The 20,127-nt window shown below is 56.5% G+C and overlaps 2 protein-coding genes across 3 annotated transcripts; one reads left to right on the top strand and one right to left on the bottom strand.

Annotated features, from left to right (window-relative positions):
• Positions 1-739: 739 nt before the first annotated feature.
• On the bottom strand, positions 740-16,448 carry IL17RA (interleukin 17 receptor A). 2 transcript variants are annotated; one of them, XM_015460734.3, is made up of 13 exons: positions 16,201-16,448; positions 11,808-11,832; positions 11,087-11,233; positions 10,285-10,397; positions 9,076-9,202; positions 7,413-7,460; positions 7,106-7,269; positions 6,248-6,331; positions 5,911-5,995; positions 5,241-5,252; positions 4,918-5,019; positions 3,790-3,831; positions 740-3,275 (listed from the first exon to the last, which is right to left on the bottom strand). In XM_015460734.3, exons 1-13 carry the CDS (start codon positions 16,348-16,350, stop codon positions 1,876-1,878), a joined length of 2,499 nt encoding a protein of 832 aa, XP_015316220.2. In that variant the 5' UTR covers positions 16,351-16,448; the 3' UTR covers positions 740-1,875. The 2 variants fall into 2 exon arrangements, with proteins under 2 accessions (XP_015316220.2, XP_024848533.1); XM_024992765.2 differs by lacking the exon at positions 5,241-5,252.
• LOC132345351 (uncharacterized) lies at positions 16,349-19,251 on the top strand. Its single transcript, XM_059887144.1, has 2 exons — positions 16,349-17,722; positions 18,286-19,251. Exon 1 carries the CDS (start codon positions 16,349-16,351, stop codon positions 17,360-17,362), a length of 1,014 nt encoding a protein of 337 aa, XP_059743127.1. The 3' UTR covers positions 17,363-17,722; positions 18,286-19,251.
• The last annotated feature ends 876 nt before the right edge of the window (positions 19,252-20,127 follow it).

Genomic DNA, 20,127 nt, shown 5'->3' with positions numbered 1-20,127 from the left:
AGCAGGAGTCTGAGGTCTGTGGGGAAGGTGGTCCAGGCGGAGAGTGTCTCCCAAGACCAGGCTTGAGACCACAGGGCCGGGACACCCTGCTGCAGGCACCACCTGGCTCCAGCCATGGAACCCACACTCTGCACATTGAGCACGAGATGACTGGAAGTGGGGGGATCGTCCCAGAGAGCTGTGTGGGCATCTGCACCCAGTGACGCCCACCCAACATCGGGGGGTGGCGCCCAGGAGGCTGGAGGCTGGGAGGTCTCGGCTCCTCTGACCTAGTCCTCTTGGCTGCTAGAATGGAATGCCTGAGACTGCACAGACTATGAACAGCAGAAACAGAGCCGGGGCTGGAAGTCCAAGGTCAGGGTGCCGGCGGATTCTAGATTCACAGGTGGCCATCTCACAGTGTCCTTGCATGGCAGGTTTCCTACTAGGGCACTTAGCCCATCCATGGGACCCCACTCCACGACCCCCTTCCTCCCAGAAGCCCTCCCCAACACCATCACACACTGGGGACTAGGTATTAACCAAGGGATGTGGGGGAGGGGGCACGGACGCCGGCCTGTCGCACTCCCATGCCCGGTCCTTTGCTGCGCGGGGCTGCTGCGGACCTTGCACTGTCCAGGACCTGGGCCTCAGCAGCCTGCTGCTACCAGGCACAACCTCACCACGAGAAAGGCCTCTGCAGCCAGGAACCTCCCAACCTCTATAACATGTGACTCAAAGTGACAGCCAGGAACTCTAATCAGAGTTAAAAAATTTATTCATTCTTTTATCAATAAGCTCGCTTTCACACATGCACACGTGTACACGCGGTATCTGATTTCTCCTTGAATTTCAGAACCCCTTCCTCCTTGCAGGTGCTTGAAGCTACAGTGGAGGACTCAGGTTCAAGCAAAGAGAACCTAGAGCCACCCCAGTGTGCACAGGGTTGGGGGCTCCTTGTTCTTCTTGAGCCCGGATGCTATAGCCCAGGGGCTCAGCCCGCAATCCTGGAAAAATCCTTGGCCAAAGCTCTCCCACTGACCAAGACCACACATGGTTTCAGGCCCTGCTGAGGCCATCAGGGCTCATTCACTTCTATCCAATCTTTCTCCGAAAATGACCAGTGTGTCTGATCTACAGCCTCCTCTGCAGGGAACAGGGCATCCTGGTAAAGAAGCCCCGGCCTTTAGCATCAGGGCCTGATGCCCCAGCCCCAGCCTGGCCCCCAGGCCTCCCCAAGCTGGGCCCATGGGCTCACCTTCTGCGGCAGGATCAGTTACACACTGCCCTCCTACCCCAGACTCGGGACTCCACCTGCCCTCCACCCCCCACAGGCACCCCTTCTGCCTCCACATCTTGCCCTCACCCTGTGTGCTCCCTGGACCCTCCCACTAGAGGAGCAGCTCCTTGGCGGTCAGGGCTATACTGGACCCAAGATAAACGCCAAAGGAAGGAATGGCAGACGGTCTGTCCTTTAGCTCCTGGGAATGGGCCATGGGGTCTCGGGGATGGAAGGTGACCACACGGGGACCTGAAGAAAAGCTAAGGGGACATAGTCAAGCTGCTGCTGCTAAGTCGCTTCAGTTGTGTCTGACTCTGTGTGATCCCATAGATGGCAGCCCACCAGGCTCCTCCATCCCTGGGATTCTCCAGGCAAGAACACTGGAGTGGGTTGCCATTTCCTTCTCCAATGCATGCATGCTAAGTCACTTCAGTCATGTCGGACTCTGTGTGACCCCATAGACGGCAGCCCACCAGGCTCCTCTGTCCCTGGGATTCTCTAGGCAAGAATACTGGAGTGGGTTGCCATTTCCTTCTCCCACAGTCAAGCTGGCTACCTTTAAAGGTGCGGCCTCACGGACGCAAGCCCACACGTGCACACACGCACACACGTGCTCACTCACCGCCCGGCTGGGGGAGGGCCGCGCATGGCTGGCCCTCGGGCCCAAGGCCGGGGTTCTTGCTAAGATCCTGGAAAAAGAGCAGCAGCTGGAGGCTGCGCAGGCTCTCCAGGCCCTGGGGGGACAGCGGCTGCCCCCCATCCTCCTCCCCGACCCCCTCCCTGTCGTCATCGTCGTCGTCGTCGGGGGGCTGCGGGGAGCTCCTGGAGATATAGCCCTGGTCCGACTGCACAGACCGCCGCTGCTCCTCCTCGGGGGGCGTGAGCATGTCCTGGAGGCTCGGGTTCAGCTTGGGGGTCGGGAGCCGCCCCTCGGAGAGGAAGAGGACGCTGTTCCGCCGGGGTCCCTGGCTCCCCAGAAGCGGGCAGGCCTCTTCTCCCTCCACTAGGGCCAGCCGGCCAGCGCCGCTCCCCACCTCCTGTGGGACGGGCTCCACTACCTGAGCCCGAGGGACCCTGTCCACCGGGACCACCATGGTCTGGAGCGTTGGGGCTGCCGGCTGCCCCGGGGGCCGGGGTTGGGGCTCCAGCCGCGCCAGCCCGCCCCCTCCTTCTCCAGCGAGGAGCAGCTCCACCAGCAGGTGGTCCCGGGAGGTGGGCTCCCGCACCAGCGGCTCCTGCCGGACGATCCCTCCTTCGGGCAGCGGCTCCTCCTCGAAGGCCTCCTCGTCCAGGGACGGGAGGTCCCGGCCGTCCGCTGAGCGGAGGTTCTCCAGTTCGAACCAGTCTGGGCGCTGGGCCTGCCAGCGGCGGAAGCGCTGCACGGCCTCGCGGAGCTGCCGGCCGCTGGGGCTCTGCAGGTAGTTCTGGGCCGCGAGCGCCCCCACGCGGTGCATGCGGCCGGGCTCGAACATCTCCAGGTCCTGGATGCGGAAGTAGACCTCCTCGAACCGGTCCATGAGCTCATAGCAGGAGGTGATGTTGAACAGGTCGGGCACGTCCGCCTCGCAGCTGATGTCGCTGAAGTAGCAGACGATATAGGTGCCGAAGCAGGCCGGCTTCTTGAAGTCCGGCAGGATCATGTTCATGGCCGCCGTGAACAGGTCCCCCGCTGGCTGCCCGCGGTCGCAGCGGAGCTGCACGGCGGCAGCGTCCTCCCAGCCAAGCATCGCCTGCCACTTGGCCCGGGTGCCTCGGGAGCACAGGACGACGATCTTGGAGTTGCTGTCCGCCACTTCCTGCTTCTGGCGCCCCACCCAGGTCATGACCCCTACCTCCGAGATGGCCTGCTCCTCCAGCAGGTCCAGGGCTACTTCGGTGCCACACACGGTGAGCAGGAATTGGGCGAACTTGAGGACCACGTCCACGTAGAGGGGGTGGTCGGCGGAGTAGACGATCCAGACCTTCCTGGGCTTCAGGGGCGGGGGGCTCAGGCTGGTGGCGGCGGGCAGGATCTCTGGGGGAAACAAGGAAACCAGGGTGTGGTTTCAGGCGTTTCAGTGCTGACCACACATCACAGGCCTGGCCTGCCGGTGAGGGACAGTAAACAGGCTGAGTTTGGCTCCCCGAGCCCAAGAAATGCAGCTGAGACCCCAGAAGATGCCCGAGGTGGCTGCCAGGCTGCACTGGCTGCCTGTAAAATAGCCTGTGCCTTCAGGGAAAAGAGTGTCTCTCACTTTCCTACCTTGCCTGCAGCCTGCACGTTAGCTAGCATTATCTTTTCTTCAAGACACCAAGACCTATCTCTGGCATGGACACAGCTGCTCTCCAGGGGCCCTGACCCTCCCTTCTTGTTCAGGGATTAGCTGTGAGCCCAGCCCCGCTGCTATTTGAGGTCCTTCCATTCCGGGCTGGAGGTGGGTCCCGGCAGGTGACATCTCCCGAAGGACAGCAACTGACTCGGGAGCTCCTCCAGGCCAATGTGAACAGCCTCCCCCTGAAGCCAGGCCGCCCAAACCAGGAGTGCCCACCTGTGTCTTTGGTGCCATCTTCATGTTTTCCTTGACGGAACCCTGAAAGGAAAGGCAAGGTCAGAAGGATTGCTCCAGAAGTGTCCGTACAAGTGGCACAGGTTTTACAAGGCCATCTCCCGACCACGGGAGGGGCCGAGGAGCACCTCCTAGCTGCTCTGGGCCTTGGCGGGGAGACCGCGTCTCCCACATCCGCTGTGTGACCTGGAGGAGGTACCGATGTCTCTGAAGCTTGGTTTCTTCCTCTGTGAAATGGGTCTGTGGGTTAAGTGCCCACAGGGGAGGAAGATACCCACAGGTGGGTATCCAACATACCCACCACCTGGGTCACAAGTATTCGGCACCACTGACTGGTCTGGGGCCCCCAGAACGGTGCCTAGGAGGTTACCACCTCAGTGGCTGCCCCCAAGCAGACTCCCTTTTCAGGGAAAGCCCATCCCCCAGACCTGTCCTTGCAGGAGGCACAAGCCTTCTGAGACGTCTCTGGAAGTGGCGCCCCCAGCCCCTTTGCGGCCTCCTTGTATTCTGAAAGTGATTCGGGGAACCAACGTCCTTAAGTGACCTCCCCTCCTGGACCCAGTGAGGGACCCCATGGTGTGGGGCTGACTCCCTGGAGTCACACAGAGGCCAAGGAGGGCATTTGGCACCTGACTTCAACCCCCACCTTTGGGCTGCTCCCCAGAACCATGAGGTCCTTCCCTCGCCCCAAGGAGTGGGTGCTTCGGGAAAAGGTCAGATGTGAGGCCCAAGAACAGCCTCCTGACCCCTGGAAAGACCCGGACGCTGGACCCTCCCAGGGACCCTCTGTGGAAGGACCCTCTCGACAGATCTCATGCCTGGCTTGGTGATCTTCCCCTGAACGAATCGTGGTCACAGAGGGAACGGCCACCCAGATCAGGGTCATGGAGGGGCAGGGAGAGGCCAACCCCCACCCCGGAGACCCATGTTCCCTCCTGCTTGGAACGTGGCCAGAACGGGCCTGGGGTGGGGGACTGATGCTTATTAATAGCCTGCAGGGCTGGGGGTGTGGGGTCCTGAGCACAGACTTAGGGCTGGCGCGGGGAGAAGGGTCTGGGAAGAGGGAGGGGGAGACCGGAAATCCCAGGTGGGCTGTAGCCCCCCCCTTACCTGGTAGCCTCCAAGTCATGCAGAGGATCAGCAGGATGACAGAGCCCACCAGCAGGATGGAGAGGCCTGTGATGAATGCAGATACCCACAGGGGCGTATGGTCTGTGGCAGGAGGGTGGTATGAGTGACGTGACACCCGGGGGCCCCGCCCACTGCCCAACCCGGGAGTCCTCTCTGCCCTGCCAGCCCTGGGGCCCCGCCCACTTTCCACCCCGGACTGCTCCCCTGGGGTGTCTCCTCGTGCCGCCTGACCCCACACCAAGCTAGGCAGGGACCTCTCCGTGACCCTTGAGGTGTCTCAGCCTGGAAAGGGTCAGCCTCACCTTCATTGGCGTCTGTAAGGAGAACAGGGACAGACTTTCAGTTGTCAGCAGTGATAGTGCACAGTACATAGTACACACTTGGTACATAGTATATAGTACCCAGAACCAAGTGTGTAATACTTAGTACACTTGGTACACAGTAAAATATACTTAGTACTATATAGTACACAGTATCTATACTATGGTGCGTAGTACCCAGTACTTAGTACATAGCACACAGTACTATAGTGCATAGTGCCCAGCACATAGAGCTTAGCACTTCGTACACAGTACCTATACTATAGTGAACAGTGCACAGTACTATGATGTGTAGTACCTAGTACACAGTACTAGTCAGATAGTACTATGACTCAGAGTTTGTGAGAACTAAAAGCAGACGTGTTAGAGCACTTTGCTCACTCAGTACATGGTGTTAACTGTAGCTGTGACAATAAAGAGTTCCCAGTTTTCCAGTCACAGAAACTGAAGATCAGAAAGGCTCGGTGCTTTTCCTGCGGTCACACAGCTAACGAAAGTCAGCGAGGAGTCCAATCTGGAGCCTCTCTCTAAGGCCGCACGACACAGGCCTGGACAACTGCCCCTTCCCCCCGGACCAGGTCACGGTGCAGTCTCGGCTGCTGACCTTCGCCCACCCTGCTTCCACATGGCCCCTGGCAGCCACGCATCCCACCTGGGGTGTGCAAGACCTCTGGGCAGGCCACGGACAGCGAGTGTCGGAGGCAGTCGTTGAGGCAGCTGCTGAAGAAGGGCTGGATCTGTGAGGCAGAGAGTGCGAGGAGAGGCTGGGGGACACGGGCCCACCAGGAACCCACCGGCCTCTCCAGGACGTCTCCATGGCTGCTGGGCAGGTGGCCCGTCAGCGGGAGCGGGTGGACGACCCTGCCTGGGCGAGGCTGGTGGCTGGCCAGGAAATCCCCAGGCAGTAGCGGTACTGGATCCAGGGGGAGCATGACCCCCCCAAGCTGCCTACCTGCCCTTTGCCCACCCCGTCCCACCCTGCTCCCCACCTGCACGTGGTGGCGGCAGCACCAGCTGGAGTCTGGCAGGGTGACCATGATGTGGCAGCGCTGCTGGGTGGCTTCCTGTGCGGGCTGCAGGGTGGAGGGATGGTGAGGCCCTAGCCCTGGCTGGGATGTGACCCAGGGGCCCCCTCCCTGGGGAGAGGGGCTGCAGGTCCGGCTCCAGGAGGAGCAGCCGTCCCCAGGACTGCATCCTCAGGACTGCATCGGACGCCCTGGCCACTGGGGATCAAGGGATAGACGCACGTGTCCAGCAGCGGCCCTACCCTGGCTCCGTCTTACTGCCTCACCTTGACCCCCCACCTTGTCCTCATGTGCACGTTGTACAGTCTTCAAATCCTCTTTGCAATCATGAAATTAACAAAGCAAAAAGAGGACCAGGAGGATGTGGGGGAGGGGAGGACAGAGGGCTGAGTGCACAGGGCAGAGACAGGGCTCCTGTCAGCTGCAGGAACTACGTACCAGCCACACGCAGCCACACTGCAAGCACACACCAGCCACACTCCAACTGCACACCAGCCACACTGCAAGCACACACCAGCCACACTCCAACTGCACACCAGCCACACTCCAAGTGCACACCAGCCACACTCCAACTGCACACCAGCCACACTCCAACTGCACACCAGCCACATGTCAGGCACACACCAGCCACACATCAACCATACACCAGCTACACACCCACCTCACACCAGCCACTCTCCAAGTGCACATCAGCCTCACTCTGCACACACGGGAAGGGAGATCACATGCTCTAAGCCCAGCCCGAGCGTCTGGCCCTTGAGGGTGGAGAGGGTGCTCTGAGCCAGGCTGATGGGTTAGGAAAGCGGCAGGGAGGGCAGTTACCACGGGCAGGTCGATGACATATTGGAAGCAGCTCTGGTTCTCTGCGGGCGGGAAGCTGTGCAGCAGGACCTGGTAACTGGTGGACTCGTTCCACGGGGTGAAGCTCAGCTGTAGCTGGTGGGCCTCGAGGGTCTCCACGGTGATGTTGGGGTCCCACAGGCTGCCTATCGCACGGGCACAACGTGACCAGGAGTCAGAGAGAGGGGCGAGCGTGCTTGCACATGTGCACGTATGTGCATGCTTGTGTGTCTGTGTGCATGTGTGTGTGACCCAAGTAAAGCTCCCACACGGTCGCCCCCACGGTTACCTGAACTCACACATGGCGTGGTGTCCTTCATCCTGGGGTCCTTGCAGTCTGTGGATTGGGAAGAGGTGCAACCATCAGCCCCTGCCTTGGAGAGCTTGTCTTACAGAACCTCTAACGCCAGAGGTAACAACCGTCTGCTTTCTGGGAGCCTGTCTAAAGGCGGCCCCTTCAGAGGAGCCCTAGAATGGACGCTGCTATGGGTCGGAGGCCCGAGGCCTGGGGCTGCCTTGGCCACCTCACCACTAGTCCCTCCAGAAACTTCCAGATCCAGGCAGAAGCCCCCTCCCCAGACTTGTTCTTGGACTGAGGGGTCCTGTCTACTCCCGTTCCCCCTCTCTGGGGGCTCCCTCCCTGGATCTGCTTCTGCCCTTGAGGGGAGATGGGCTTTGTCCCCCTTGGCAAATGGTGACGTGGCCCCCCAGCTTCCACACATCCTCATGGGAGTCTTGGGTTCAGCCCCGTCTGGGGTGGGCCTGGGAAGGTGCATTTCTGACAAGTTCCCAGGTGATTCCATGGCACTGCCAACCTGGGGACCCTGTGAGGACCGCTCCCCCGGAGACGGCTTCTTGGTCCCCCATTTCCTTGATTGCAGCATTTTTATTGGTTTAAGATGTGACAGGCGTGAATCACTGTGAGCAACAGGTGCTGAGTCAGTCCGCTTTAGGGATGGGGGGCTAGGAGGGGGATCGGGGAGTGTCACTCATCTGACAAATAATTATGGAGCCCCTAGTATGTGCCAGGTGCTTTGTGAGGCCTAGGAGATATAGCCAGGAGTGAGACAAAGTCCCTGCCCTCTGGGAATGCCATTCCAGCCAGAGGGACCATAGAAGGAAACTGTAATATCATGCCATGGCTATGTCAAGATGCTGGCATGTCAGGGATGGGGAGTGACATAAAAGGGGAAACAAAGCTGGGTGAGCAGACCATGCGTGCACATGTGTGTACATGTGTGCACATATCTGTGTGCATGTGTGTACACGAGTGAATTTGCATGCATGTGCACATCTGTGTGTATGCATGGGTGTACATGTTTTGTGTGTGCAAGAGGTGCTCCAACAATGTGGATGGCCTCAGCAAGCACTTCCCAATCGCCTCCCACACACCGGGCCATTTACAAGGGTCTTGAGGCTGTCCAAGTGGGTGTAAGGCCCAGGCCCTGTCCTCCAGGGACTGAGCATTCAGGCACTCTTGGCTCCGGACAACGAGAAAGGCGGACTGTGGCAGAGACTCCGGGGGGGACAGAGATGCACCCAGAGGTGCAGATGTATCAAATGCTGTTTTGGAAGATGAGCCTGGCAAGCATCCCAGGAGGAGGGAGCAGGGGAAGTAGGGCTGGTGCCAGATACACACAGTAGGACGTGGGAAGAGTGAGGAGCCGGGGCTGGGACAGGGTGGGCAGTGAGGCCACAGCTCTCTGGGGACAGGCCTCTCTTCCCAACACCTTCTGGGCAGGACATGCCAGATGAAGGACTCAGTTCCCATAGAACTCCCGGGGTCTTGGGCCAACACCAAGTTGGTGCCACAGAGAACGGACTCCGCCTTAGGAAGTGGAGGCTGCAGCCCCCCACCCAGGAGCCCCGGCCCTGCACCTGTTTGTCCCGTGGGTTCCACAGGCCGACCACAGAGTGAGGGGTGAAGGGCATGTGCGGGGTGGTGCTCTTACCGGGCACCAGGAAGTTTCTGGATTGGTGGTTTGGGTCCCCGTCAGGGATGGGCTTAGGCAGGTGGTGGACGGTCACCTCGTACTCCTCTCTGGGTTCTACCACGAAGTGGCTGAAGGCAAATCGCCACTAGGAGACAGAAGGAGGGGAGGTCAAATGGTCACAGCTCTTACCTGAGCCCAAAGACCTCCCCACCTGTCCCTGAAGAATTCACCAACACAGGGAGGGAACAACCACGGCGCAAGCTCCCGAGTCAGAGGCATCGTGTCCCTGTTCTGTGTTTCTTCTGGTCTTCCTGCTTGTTTACAAACACCTGGCTCTGGCCTCATTAGGAGACAGCAGGGCCCAAGGCAAGAGAATATGGGCGAGGTTGAAGGCGCCCCTCCCCCATCAGCCCTCTCCAACTCCAGGGCTGTAGGCCTCTGGGACCCAGGGGCAGCTGAAGACCACTTGTTACGTGGCTCTGCCCCGTGGAAGGGAAAGCAGGGTCTCTGGAGCACGAAAGTACAGTGGGAGGCTATGAGGTCCCCCGTCCACCCCCTGAGCCTCACGGCGTTGTTGTTGCTCAAAAATTTTTAGGCCGATGGAGATGAGCCGCACTGACTCCAGCTCCCCTGGTGGACTGCTTGGGGTCCCTGGTCCTCCCCATCCTCCCGGTAGTTGGGGGATCCCGTCCTCACTAAACACAGGACAGGGTATCTGTCTTTGCTGCTTGTGTTCTGGGAGCTCTGCCTGTGGCCACTTGTCAGATGTAAACCGGCAGAATTGAGACGAGCCTGCATCAGGATCAACTGGACGGCTTGTCACCACCAACCGCAGCCGTTTGAACACTCCAGCCTCTGGTTCAGGAGGTCTGGGGGGCTACGTGGAACCTGCATTTCTACCAATCCCCTGGTGTTGCTGCCGGGCTTGGGACTACACACTGGCAATCAGCGCTTTGACCAAACTAAACACGAACCCATTCTGGCTCCAAGCAGCAGAAGGAACAGAAACTGCGCTGGAAACCACGGCTGCTCTGCGCTGGGCAGAGCCCCTGCGCCTGGAGGAGACCCTGGCTGACGGCAGGCGCTGGCCAAGGAAGCCGCCCTCCTAACAACGAGCCTGGACGTGAGGTGGGGAGGAAGAGTGGGGCGCATGCATGTGTGTGCATGTGTGTGTATGTGCCCACCACTCCCCGCGGTCACCACCGCCCACCCTGGTGGGACTCTTACCCGCTTGTGATGATGCCTCAGTGTGGTCAGAAACTCAAACCTGACACACAGACGCTCGTTGGTGTTCAGCTGCAGGATGGACAGCTCCGCCCCCTCCAGGTAGAGGACGCTGGCTGAAGGTCGAGGGGGGAGAGGAGCACAGGTGAGACCAAGGATGGCTAGCTGCCGGGGGGCGGGGGGTCATTTTCTGTCTGCTATGCGTGCCGACTAACCCACCCCTGCTTTCTGCGCCTTCCAGCTCCCTCTGGGCTGGGTTAGCCGCTGCCTCTGGACAGCTACCTCTCACTGGACAGGGACGAAGATACTTTACCCCGGGCCAAAAGGGAAAGCTTTGCAAATTCGTGGCTAGGCTGCTGGGGACAGACTGTGGGTGTCAGAGGGGGGTCCTCGACTTTGAGGACGGAGCATGAGCCTCAGCAAGGGACTCACTCGGCCATCCACAGGCCTGGGCGCCCTCGTCACCCAGTCTTCCCAGGTGTGCACACGGCTCCACCCCCAAGAGGCTGAGGTGTGGGGGTTGCTGTCAGAAGGGCCAGCCTGCAGTCAGATGGTTCATGACCGACGTGTTTTCCAGGGTGATGAAGATTTGGGGCTGAAGAAAGGCCTTCAGTGGAGGATGGTGGGTTAACATCTAGAACTCTGAAAAAGGACTCACTGCCTGAACTGATGGGTCCTTTCTCTGAACTGGCCCCCGTGTCTGAGCACAGGGCCGGGAGCCAGGGCCTCTGAGTCTGGTGGGAGGACTAGGAGGCCCAGTCTGTGGACCCACCAGAGGTGGGCAGCACCCCGAACGCCCACTCACCATCTGTCTGCAGCGTCCACTCGATGTGAACCACGGGGAGCAAGTGTCCTTGCTGCGTGTGGGCGAAGCGCAGCTGGGTCTGCACGTTTTTTGGGGACGAGGGGGTGAGGTTCCGAGGGTGGATCCAGCTGTCGTCCAGGCAGGTACCTGGGAGCAGGAGAGGCAGAAATCAGAGGCTTGCGGGCTCTAAGGGACAGAGATGCAGCCCAAAGAGGATGCCTGGCGGGGTCCAGGAGCCTTCACAGTCAGGCCATGACCCCAAGACCAAAACTGGGCTCACAGTTCTCTTGATGCCCTTTGGGGGTCGTGGCAAAGCTCTGACGTTACAGGAGAGATGACAAAGCATGCCTGTGGCTTTGAGATGAAGCAGTGGTTGGAAGTGGGCAGGAGACATGAGGCAGCCATAAGAGTTGCTCTGTTTTATGTGTTGGGTCCCTAAGAGCATGGACTCTTGAATGGTGCACCTCCTCCTTGAATTAAAACACAAAACAAGATCCCACCCTGGATATTGCCCACTGCAGGGTGACAGCTCTGGCTAAAGGGTCATACTGCAGAGCCAGGTCATATTGTGGCACCCCAGAGAATTCTTCCAAAACCCTGATGACAGGTGCGGCCCCGAGTCTCAGGGGTCTTCCCGCTGGGGACTGGGTCCCTTGTCAACTCAGTATGGGGTCCGTACCGCATCAGGGCAACTTGAGAAGAGAAAAAAATGGTGACTTACTGTTCTTGACTGTGCAGTTCAGCCCCTGCGGAAAAGAGAAGCAGGTAATTACAGCTGAGAAAGAACTCAGATCCGCCAGCCGGGTTCCGGTGTCCCTGGGCTCACACTCAGGAATGAAACGCACGTGCCTTCCCTCTCACTTTTGGGGCCGCTCCTGGGGGGACCATATTCCCCACCGTACTTTGCTGTCCTGACAACTGAGGAGATGCAGGGCAAGAAGTGGGCGCAACACATGGCAAAAAGAAACTGCCGTTTTCTCAGTGGCTTTAGGAGCTGCGCGTCATCTGAGCCTCGTTTCCTGCCCTGAGCTCAGGACGCTGGCAGCCAAGCCCAGAGATAAGACCTCCAGATTTCCACATCTGAGAGGCCATGGTCACCCAGCCTGACCCCTACAGTAAGTCCAGCGACTGATCCACACGGCCTGCTCCACAGGGCATCCAATGAGCTTTTAGAACCTTAGACTTGAATATTCTCAGACAACCAAAGAGTACCAGAATTGTATGAAAATAGGTTAAAAAAATCAGCAACTTACAAGAATGTTCTTGGAGGAAACAAGATGATGCTGGGAGCAGAATAAATTAAAACAAAATTATAACGGTCTCAAAGAAATGAGAGGGCACTGTATCCATATGACAGGGACAGAGTACTATGGAAAAATGAGCGAACAGAAATAAAAACGAACCTTGAGGGGGAGGAAGGTGGGAGAGAGTTTCAAGAGGGAGGGGACATATGTATACCAATGGCTGATTCATGTTGATATTTGGCAGAAGCCAACACAAGATTGTAAAGCAATTATCCTTCAGTTAAAAATAAATAAATTTAATTTAAAAATGAACCATGAAAATAAAAAAAATCCATAGACAAACCAGGCTATAAAATTCAGGAAATTTCTCCAAATGCAGAACAATATTAAGCAGAAATAGGAGAAACAATATGTGAATATTTAGAGAGTCAATTCAAGAGAAATGATATGACTAACTATATTTCCAATTGCACTCATCTCACATGCTAGCAAAGTAATGCTCAAAATTCTCCAAGCCAGGTTTCAACAGTACGTGAACCATGAACTTCCAGATGTTCATGCTGGATTTAGAAAAGGCAGAGGAAACAGAGATCAAATTGCCAACATCCCCTGGATCACAGAAAAAGCAAGAGAGTTCCAGCAAAACATCTACTTCTTCTTTATTGACTACCCAAAGCCTTTCTGTGTGGATCACAACAAACTGTGGAAAATTCTGAAAGAGATGAGAATATCAGACCACCTTACCTATCTTCTGAGAAATCTGTATTCAGGTCAAGAAGCAACAGTTAGAACTGGACTTGGAACAGATTGGTTTCAAATTGGAAAAGGAGTACGTCAAGGCTGTATAATGTCACCCTGCTTATTTAACTTATATGCAGAATACATCATGGGAAATGTTGGGCTGGATGAAGCACAAGCTGGAATCAAGATTGCCAGGAGAAATATTAATAACGTCAGGAACACAGATGACACCACCCTTATGGCAGAAAGCGAAGAACTAAAGAGCCTCTTGATGAAAGTGAAAGAGCAGAGTGAAAAAGTTGGCTTAAAACTCAACATTCAGAAAACTAAGATCATGGCATCTGGTCCCATCACTTCATGGCAAATAGATGGGAAAACAATGGAGACAGTGAGAGACTTTATTTTCTTGGGCTCCAAAATCACTGCAGATGGTGACTGCAGCCATGAATGGCCATGACCAATGTAAACAGCATATTAAAAAGCAGAGACATTACTTTACCAACAAAGGTCCGTCTAGTCAAGGCTATGGTTTTTCCAATAGTCATGTATGGCTGTGAGAGTTGACCTTAAGGAAAGCTGATGCTTTTGAACTGTGGTGTTGGAGAAGACGCTTGAGAGTCCCTTGGACTTCAGGGAGATCAAACCAGTCCATCCTAAAGGAAATCAGTCCTGAATATTCATTGGAAGGACTGATGCTGAAGCTGAAGCTCCAATACTTTGGCCACCTGATGTGAAGAGCCGACTCATCGGAAAAAACCCTGATGCTGGGAAAGATTGAAGGCGGGAGGAGAAGGGGACGACAGAGGATGAGATGATTGGATGGCATCACCGACTCAATGGAAATGAGTTTGAGCAAGCTCCGGGAGATAGTGGAGGACAGGGAAGCCTGACGTGCTGCAGTCCGTGGGGTTGCAGAGAGTCAGAGAGGACTGAACGATGGAAAAACAATAGGACCAGAACACTGTTTATGAGCTCATGAACAGCACCACGTTGGACCTCTTGCAGAAACCCCGGAGAAGATGCCCATGATGTTGAAGACAGTGTTAGGTGGTAGTGGCCAGTGTTCCCTGAGCTCTCCTGGGCCAGGCATCGATAGCACTTTGTATGGAGATCTCATTGAATCTACAACAGCCCTATGAGGTAGGTACCATCACCACCTCACCACTTAAAAAAAATACATATTTTTAAAAATGTTATTTATTTTTGGCTGCGCTGGGTCTTTGTTACTATGCGCTGGCTTTCTCCAGTCGCAGCGAGCGGGGGCTACTCTCAGGTTGTCGGGGGCGGGCTTCTCTTGCTGAGGAGCACCAGCTCCCTGGCTAACTCTGAGCAGCTGGCACCAGCTGTTGGTCTCTCCACCCATTGCTGCCTCTTGGACAGAGCTAGCTGTCATTCACCTGCTCACCCTCCCCTTCCTCTTTTCAGTCCACAAACATCTGTCAGCCCCCACGGCCTGTGCTTATGCCGTGGTGGTGAAGTCAGGATGCGAAGCCAGGTCCTCTGAGATCAAGTCACTAAGAGGTGCTCCATCCATGGAAGCGCCAGTGGAGGGACAGAAATCTGGGGGGCCTAACCCCTCTCTTTTCAGGGGAGCCAGCTGGCAGTGGGGCCTTGTTCTCTGGCCAGGTGTACAGGAGGCAGAGGGAAGGCAGAGCCTGGCAGGTGTAGACAAACTGCCCAGGGTCCCTCTCTAGCCCCTGCTCCGCCGCCATCAAGCCAAGCCCCTGCTCCGGGTGAGCAACTGAGGCCAAGCCCTTTCAGCCCAGCTCAGCAGAGACCCTCCCTCATTTGCAGCTGCTTCTCCCACTTTCCTGCCACACAGACCGCCCACTCTTCATCCTGCCCACCCTCGGGCCTTGGCTCAGCGCTTTCCCTCTCCTGGAACGCTCTAGACTCTCTTGGAGGGCTGCCCAAGTGCCCTGTCTGCAGGAAAGGCACCCAGGAAGCAGGAGCTTCCCTGTTCCCTGGAACTCCATCGCTCCTGGCTGACAGAGGCTCCTGCTCCAGGCTGACTTCTGTGATTTACTGCCCCAACATCCGTCATCAGCGAGTGTGTCTTTGTTGTTTCAGGACCTTGTATTTTGCATGCGGTCAGCAAAAGGCCATCTAAAAATGAACTGAGTCCCAGACAGCAGAGTCCCCAAGTAGGACCTGCTGAGCGGGTCCCCTGCTCTGCCCAGGGTCACAAGGACCTTTCCCAACATCATGTTAAAAAAAAAAAGATTTTGCTCAACAGTCACTGACCTTTCACCCTCTTATGAATCCTCCGCAACATTAGATAGGGAGAAATACCCCTTTGGTTGTTCCACATCCTCTGACTCAGATAAGGAGCGTCATTTCTTAGGGTTAGAGGCGAAGGGGAGGGGGCCGAGGAAACCGAGAGGAGCGGCGGGAGAGGGCAGCCCGCGGCCAGCACCGTCTGTCTCTTTTCCCTTAAGACGGGCCTCCACCCCAAGGCCACTACCAGGCAGTGGGTGTGGGTGTGTCGCTTCCTGTGGGCACAGCCGGCAACTGACGGGTGCCTACAGCCCTGCGGGACTCCAGACGCGGGCGGGCGGTGGGAGCCGGAGGGGGCGCCGTCCGGAGGGTCCACGCGGTGCCCAGGGCTCGCCCGGAGGGGTCATCGCGCTGCCCTTACAACTCTCCCCGGAAGCTGCCCCGCAGAGCCGGGGCTTGTGCGCCAGACGCTGCGGCCGCGGGGTCCCCCGGGCGCCGGCTCGGCGCGGGGGGGGGGAGGGGAGGAGGGATGGACTACCGGGGTTGGCAACGGGACGGGTCCCGCCTCGCCCTCCTCAGGCCCCGCCTCCGGCCGGCGCGCCTCCCCCAAGTCCTTCCCCAACTGCGGGGCTCCCCCTGGAGGCGCCGCCGGGACGCCTGCCCAGGTTGTGCAACCCGCGCTGCGCGATCTTTCCCAGCAAACTCCGTCTCTTCCCTGGCTCGCACCGCAACTCGCGACGCTCCGCTTGTCCTGCCCAGGGCGGCCCGCTCTTGTGCCCAAGCCTTGGAACCCCCGAAACCCCGCTACTCCGGCCCCGGCCCCCGGCCGCCCGCCCGACCGACAGCATCCTCGGCTACCCCCACCCTCCACCCCACCCCCACCTCCACCCCCCGGGACGCGTCCGATCTCACCTCCTGGGAGCACTCGGGCGCCGGGTGGTCCAAGAGCCTCGGAGAGGCGAGACCGAGGCCCGGCGGGCGCAGGAGCAGGAGGAAGAGTAGGAGCGACGGCCCCGGAGGGGACCCGGGGAACACGCGCGGCCGGCGGCGCGGAGCCCCCATGGTCCCGGCCCTTCGCGGAAGGCTCGCGCCCGGGCTGGGGGCGCAGCGAGGGCGCGCCCCGAGGATCCCCTCGGCTGAGTCCCGAGTCGTTCTCCCGCGCCTGCTTCCGGCTTCCAGCCCTGCCCGGGGCGGGCCACGCAGAGGGGAGGGCTCGGCCGGGACAGTCCTTCCGCCTGTCCCTCCCCGACGTGCGTCCCAGGTGCGCCCTCCTCCCGGGCTCCGCCTCGCGCTCCTCCCCGCGTTTCTCCCCAACTCCTCCCCAGCTCCTCCGGGCTCCTCCTTGCGCTCCTCCCTGGATCCTCCCCGCGGTTCTCCCGCCCCGCCTGCTCCTGCGCTTCAGCTCGTCCTATATTCCATCTCCGCTCTTCGTCAGGCCGTAAAACTATTTTACTATCTGCCCCTTGCTCTCGCCTCCGGTCTTACTCTTCTTCTCCGTCAGAGGAAGTTCTTTTTCTCAGTTCCCTCTCTGCGTATCCGCACCTCCTCCCTGCATTGCTTTCCTGGCTTTTCCTCCCCCTTCTCGAGGCCGGGACCGCTCCGCGCTCCGACTGCGCCGGGGTCCCAGAGGAGGTGGGGGGCCCTCGGCCTCCGGTTCACGCAGCGCTGCGCTGAGCCCGCGCTTTCGCCAGAGACCCGCTCCAAGTCTGCTGAGAGTCCGCAGACCGGGTCCTTCCTTCATCCTGAGACAGCCGTCGTCCACATTCCCTTTCCTGACAACCCTGAACGCCTCTGCTGGTCTCGAACAACCCCCACCCAGATCCCACCGACTGTAAATGGATCTCCAGGTCTGAGGCGGTGGATCTTCTTCTGGTCCAAAGCAGTGGCCCTTTGCCTGCTGCTGGCGGACCCCTGGCGACCACCTGAGCCCCCGCTGGCGACAGGACACAGCTGCTTTAGGCCTCGAGCTCCGTGGTCTCCAAACCTTTTACTTGTTTATTTAAGAATTTTGGAATACTATCCATCCTCCCATGCATTTTTTAATATCACTCCGGAAATTTTTCATCCTATGTAAATAGATATAGAGGATATAATCACTAAAATTTGATGTCTGTAGCAGGCAGCTTCCTCGATGCCCCCACCCCATCCCATCTCCTGGTGTTTGCACCTGCTGTGCCTCCCCTCCCCACCTTGAGTGTGTGCTGGGCCCAGTGACCTGTTCTCAACAGCAGAATATAAATATGATGAGACAAAAAAAAAAAGGATGTCACCGATAGGGTTAGGCTGTGAAAGACCTGGACTTGGGGTTGTTCAGCCCTTTCTGGGTTGCCGTGAGCTGCCTGTGGAGAGGCTGGGACGGCCAGGAGCTGAGAAAGGACTGGTCAACAGCCAGGAAGAAACCGAGGCCATCGTTTCACCGTGACAATGATCAGGAGTAAGTGGTCAAAATAATGCAAGGACAGCACTTTAAAAAAATTATTTTTAATTGGAGGATTTATGATGTTGTGTTGGTTTCTGCCATATAGCAGTGTGGATTAGCCATAGGTATACATCTGAGCCTCCGTCCCACCCCTCTTGGTGGTCACAGACACCACACTGAGCTCCCTGTGTTATACAGCAACTTCCCACTAGCTATCTATTTTGCATATGGTACTGTATATGATACAATACTCCGCTCTCTATTCTTCTCACCTTACCCCCCTCCCCGCTGTGTCCACAGCCTGTTCTCTACCTGTGTCTCCGTCGTGTGCTGTGCTAAGTCACTTCAGTTGTGTCCTCCAGGTCACTTACAGGAAAGAATTATCTATCACAGCCCACACAGGAGAAGATGTGTGTTGCATCCCCTACAAGAAATCACTTGGGGCTTCCCTGGAGGCTCAGTGGTAATGAATCCACCTGCCAGTATAGGGAACGTGGGTTCGATCCTCGATCCAGGGAGATCCTACATGCCTCGGGGCAGCTGACCTGTGCGCCATAACTACTGAGCTTGTGTTCTAGAGCCTAGGAGCTGCAACTGCTGAGCCCACGTGCAGCAACTACTGAAGCCTGCCTGTTCCAGAGCCCATGCGCCGCAAGACAAGCCACCGCAATAAGCCTGCACACTGCAGTGAAGAGAAGCCCCCCGCTCACCCCAACCACAGAAAAGCCCACGAAGCAACAAAGACCCAGCACAGTCAAAAATAAATAAACACGTACATAAACAAAAGAAACCACCCTGGCAACTCAGCCAACAGAACCCAGCCAGGGAGACCTTGAACTCTCACTTTTCTCCAAAAGACTTTCATTCAAAACAACCCGTCCCAACTTCCTCCTTTTTCTTTGTAAATGTTTCATTCCTCTCTGGATTTGCCCATGGCTTTTTGCTATATAGCTTGCTTCTTCTGAATTCCATTTCCTTTGCTGTTCCTGAATAAATCCACCTTTGCAGGAAAAATGATTCTTTTATTGCTTACGTCTGTGTTACCGAATTGTTCCCTGAGTCTAAATGAGAGATTTTCCTGTGGATGGGTTTCAGTGATACAGCTAGAAAAAGTTGTACTTTTTAAAGAGTTTACGATGATGTTTTCATACACTTCCCATTTGACCCAATTTAATTATTCTGATAGAAAAAGATTTTAAAATTATTTTGTTTACAACGTAGCTGTGTAAATTCAGCACAACTCCAACTAAATTTGAAGTGAAAGTGAAAGTGTTACTTGCTCAGTCATTTCTGACTCTTTGAGACCCCATGGACTGTAGCCCACCAGGCTCCTCTGTCCAAGGAATTCTCCAGGCAAGAATACTGGAGTGGATTGCCGTTTCCTTCTCCAGGGGATCTTCCTGGTCCGGGGACTGAACCCAGGTCTCCCACATTGCAGGCAGATTCTTTACCATCTGAGCCACCAAAGCAGAAGCTAAATTTAGCAAATTGCTAAATATATTGGTCACATTTTATGAACCAAATTGAAAGATGGAGAAAGATTACATGAGAGGAGAGGCCTGTCAAATTCTACAGATAATTAGCTTTCAGTTCTGAGAGGCAAATGAACAGATGCATGGGGCTTCCTAGCCTAAATCACTCATCTTCTTAGCGCAGGGATTTTCTAGAATCCTGCTCATCAGAACTTGGCAAGGAATGTCAGAACCATTCTTGGTTGTTGCTCAGTCGCTCAGTTGTGTCCGACTCTGTGACCCCATGGACTGTGGCACTCCAGGCTCCCTTGTCCTCTACTATTTTTTTCTTGGAGGTATGTTTTGAGCAGGGATGAAAATTGCTACTTTCCTGTTTCTATTTTTAAGCGGAATTAGAATTAGAGCCAGAGAGAGCTATTGAAAAAAAAGTAAAAGGCAGTTAGCCACAAGGATTATTAAACTGAAGTCTGTGGGTCAGTCAGTTCAGTCGCTCAGTTGTATCCGACTCTTTGAGACCCCGTGGACTGCAGCATGCCAGGCTTCCCTGTCCCTCACCAACTCCTGGAGTTTGCTCAAACTCATGTCCATCAAGTTGGTGATTCTGTCCAACCATCTCATCCTCTGTCGTCCCCTTCTCCTCCTGCCTTCAATCTTTCCCAGCATCAGGGTCTTTTCTAATAAGTCAGTTCTTTTCATCAGGTGGCCTAAGTACTAGAGTTTCAGCTTCAGCATCAGTCCTTCCAATGAATATTCAGGACTGATTTCCTTTAGGATGAACTGGTTTGATCTCCTTGCAGTCCAGGGACTCTCAAAAGGCTTCTCCAACACCACAGTTCAAAAGCATCCATTCTTCGGTACTCAGCTTTCTTTATAGTCCAACTCTTACATCCATATATGACTGCTGGAAAAGCTATAGCTTTGACTAGACAGACCTTTCTTGGCAGAGTA

The sequence above is a fragment of the Bos taurus genome, chromosome 5 (genome assembly GCF_002263795.3).
Source record: "Bos taurus isolate L1 Dominette 01449 registration number 42190680 breed Hereford chromosome 5, ARS-UCD2.0, whole genome shotgun sequence".
Taxonomy (NCBI): Eukaryota; Metazoa; Chordata; class Mammalia; order Artiodactyla; family Bovidae; genus Bos; species Bos taurus.
Note: the sequence above shows the minus strand (reverse complement) of the source record. Positions and strands in the feature narration are given on the sequence as shown.

Bases quoted from the DNA above. Each gene is read 5' to 3' on its own strand.
- LOC132345351 (XM_059887144.1), top strand. From the start codon at position 16,349: ATGGTCCCGGCCCTTCGCGGAAGGCTCGCGCCCGGGCTGGGGGCGCAG.
- IL17RA (XM_015460734.3), bottom strand. From the start codon at position 16,350: ATGGGGGCTCCGCGCCGCCGGCCGCGCGTGTTCCCCGGGTCCCCTCCG. The intron at 11,833-16,200 runs GTGAGATCGGAC...TCTTTTCCGCAG, and splicing joins CGCCCGAGTGCTCCCAGGAG to GGGCTGAACTGCACAGTCAA. The intron at 3,832-4,917 runs GTAAGGGGGGGG...CTTTCCTTTCAG, and splicing joins CATGACTTGGAGGCTACCAG to GGTTCCGTCAAGGAAAACAT.